The sequence below is a fragment of the Adiantum capillus-veneris genome, chromosome 26, assembly GCF_014529385.1.
Source record: "Adiantum capillus-veneris isolate H3 chromosome 26, ASM1452938v2, whole genome shotgun sequence".
Classification (NCBI taxonomy): Eukaryota; Viridiplantae; Streptophyta; class Polypodiopsida; order Polypodiales; family Pteridaceae; genus Adiantum; species Adiantum capillus-veneris.
In genome coordinates, this window is record NC_140956.1 from 106,974,278 (window position 1) to 106,977,073 (window position 2,796).

Sequence of the window (2,796 nt, forward strand, 5' to 3'; positions counted from 1 at the left end):
CTATTTCCAAGCACATATGCAGATGATCTCAAGAGCTCATCTATGTCAAAAGCGAATTCCTTATTGAAAGCAACGAGCTCGCCTTGCTCTTTTTCCTTCTCCGATCCTGGGCTGGCCTCAGAATCCTCGCTAGTGCTTGCCAAATTGAAGCATCTAATCTTGGATGCTGGTACTTTGACATCTTTTACCACCCAAGAAGTAAAGTCCTTTTCTTTGCAGCCTCTTGCTTTCCAATAGAGATAGACAAAAAGAATAGCGAAGAGAGAGACAGCAGCAGCGTCGCCAAGTGCGATGGCTGTGATTGCACCGGAGCTCAAGCCTGCTTTCTTGGTAATGCTAGAAGGGTTTATTTCAGTAGTACCATGTGGAGTTAGTATAGATGGCGATGAGCCCTCTGTGGGGAGGCTAGGCAGAGGGGATAGGAACGGCGTTACAGTACATGCAATGTTGAGGGGAAACCCGCATAGCCCGGGGTTATACTGAAATGGGCCTGGGCCTTGCTCTGCAAGGGATCCATCTTGTGGTATCCTTCCACTTAAATTGTTATGGCTCAAGTCAAGACTCACTGTGTAAGGTAGATTACCTAAGCTAAATGGGATTGACCCAGATAGGTGATTATAAGAGAGGTTTAGGGTTCCCTGTAGTGCTGAAAGCTTGCCCAAATCTGTTGGAATTGATCCTGAAAGGAGGTTTGATGATAAATCCAACTGCTCTAATGAGGTGAAACTTGTTCCAAAGGTGTCTGTGATCGGACCAGAGAGGAGATTTCTCGCCAAGACAAGGATTTGCAGTTGTTTGCAACTTGTGAGCGACTCAGGGATGAGTCCGAGCATCCTGTTGCTTGATATATCGAAAACTCTGAGATTGATCAAGTTACCTATCTCTGATGGCAGTGAGCCAGTAATGCGGTTTCCGCCGAGTAAAAGAATTTGCAGGGAAGTTGCGTTGAAGAGCTCCACAGGTAGGCTTCCATTGATGAAGTTACCTTGCAACTTCAAAGTTTGGAGTGATGTGAGGGCTCCAAGGGCAGGGGATATGGTACCACTGAGCATTTTACCGATAAGCTCCAAGTGCACAACACGAGATGTGTTCCCTTGCGGCGCTGGTGACGTAGTGCATGCAACTCCACTCCATGCGCATGGAGTGGAGTCATTTGCATTCCAATCACTGAGTGCATTGTAGGGGTCACTTGTGAGACTGTTTTTGAAGCTAATGAGTGCAACCCCATCAACACTGAGGCATGTTGCTTTGCTTATTAAGAGCGCCCATTGCAAGAGCATTGTGAGGAATGCACATTGCCTTCGCGATGTGAGGGTGGTGGCTGGTTCGCACATTCTAACAATACTCTCTGTTTGCTGCAAAAACCCACCTCAGGCTGATTGGAATGATTAACCAGCATTCTGCTGTTGAGACAAAGAAACTAGCATGATCGGATATGTGGAGAGAGAGAGAGAGGGGGGGGGGGGGGGGGGGGGGGGTAGATTATTACCATGTATTCATGTTAAGTTTCTCAGGATGATACCTCAGTGTGTGTAGAGAGAGAGAGAGAGAGAGAGAGAGAGAGGCAGCTTTTGAGCTGGTCTGCAAATTGGGTGTCAAAGAAGCCCCAAGTACTGTCCTGGACTTCCTAGTACTTCCAAGGCAAAAAACAAGAGATCTTATTAATCTAGACTGAGGTGTAGACTAAGGTTGTTGAAACAGACTAAGTCTGGAAAAGGTATAATTGCTATTTATCTATAGTAATTAATATATATTAATTACTAGACCTTAATCTACACCTTAATTAATGTAGGCTTGACCTTTGAGTGTTCTGCCTCTGTGGCTTGTGGCTTACATGCCAACTCTTATCAAAAGCTTGATAAGAATATAATGAAGGTAACCTTTACAAGCCTAGAGCTTACTATATAAGTTTTGATAAGCTTTCCTATAAGATACACACTATATTTTTTGCCTTGATAAACACTACAGATTCTATTTTTATTTGCCAAACATACATAAATCCCTTTAAGAAAACAAGAGATTATGCAAAATAGCTTGCATTTGTTGGCATTTTTACACTTTCTTGCCAAATTTTTTCCATTATTCCTACTATCTCAAGCAGCCATTCTCAATTTCCAACCAGCTCAAGGCTAAGCTGAGCACTTTTCCCGAGCACTGCTAGAGAATCCTTCTCTACAAATGTCTATTCCTCAACTACCCTCCACTATACTTAGTAGTAAAGTGGTTCAATCATAATAAGAACAAACATGGTTTGGAGCGTATCTTTGTGTGCACATTCTCACTTCTCCAAGCAATTGCTTATCATTTGAAGCACTTGCACCGTGTTCCCACCATCGCATCAATCAATGATGGCCATAACACATTTAAAGGTAGTATCACCATCTCCTCTATAACCCAAATCAAATCAGGCAGCCACAAAGTATTTATCTCTGGCAAGATTTACAAGTAGCGAGCAGCCAAATTCTAAATTTTCTTGTTAAAGTCGAGGAAAATTACCAAAATATCCTTGATTTTAAAAAAAATAAAATCCCAAAGGATTCCTAGAGTTTGAAAAATTCCAAGAATACCTCTCATATTTTTCCAATAATTCCCAAAATGTCTTTAAGTATTTCTCAAACTCCCAAATTTCCCCTTGTTAATCTTGGAAAAATCTCCAAAGGCTATTTTTTTGGGCAACTCTTCATAGGACAAATGGTGCTCCCTCAATAGAAGATGATAGAACTAGGACTTTAAATCGTATCGTGGGCTCTGAAGATGAGATGCTTCATTATTTCTAGACAAAATGTCTTTATATCA

The 2,796-nt window shown here is 42.1% G+C and overlaps 1 protein-coding gene across 1 annotated transcript in view; it reads right to left on the bottom strand.

Annotated features, from left to right (window-relative positions):
- The window catches only part of LOC147423958 (receptor protein kinase-like protein ZAR1), a 2,848-nt gene extending 1,394 nt beyond the window's left edge, over window positions 1-1,454 (bottom strand). The window contains exon 1 of the mRNA XM_086502131.1: window positions 1-1,454. This exon is cut by the window's left edge and continues 233 nt beyond it. Coding sequence (XP_086358257.1) covers window positions 1-1,334 — 1,334 coding nt within the window. The 5' untranslated portion in view covers window positions 1,335-1,454.
- Between the last annotated feature and the right edge of the window lie 1,342 nt (window positions 1,455-2,796).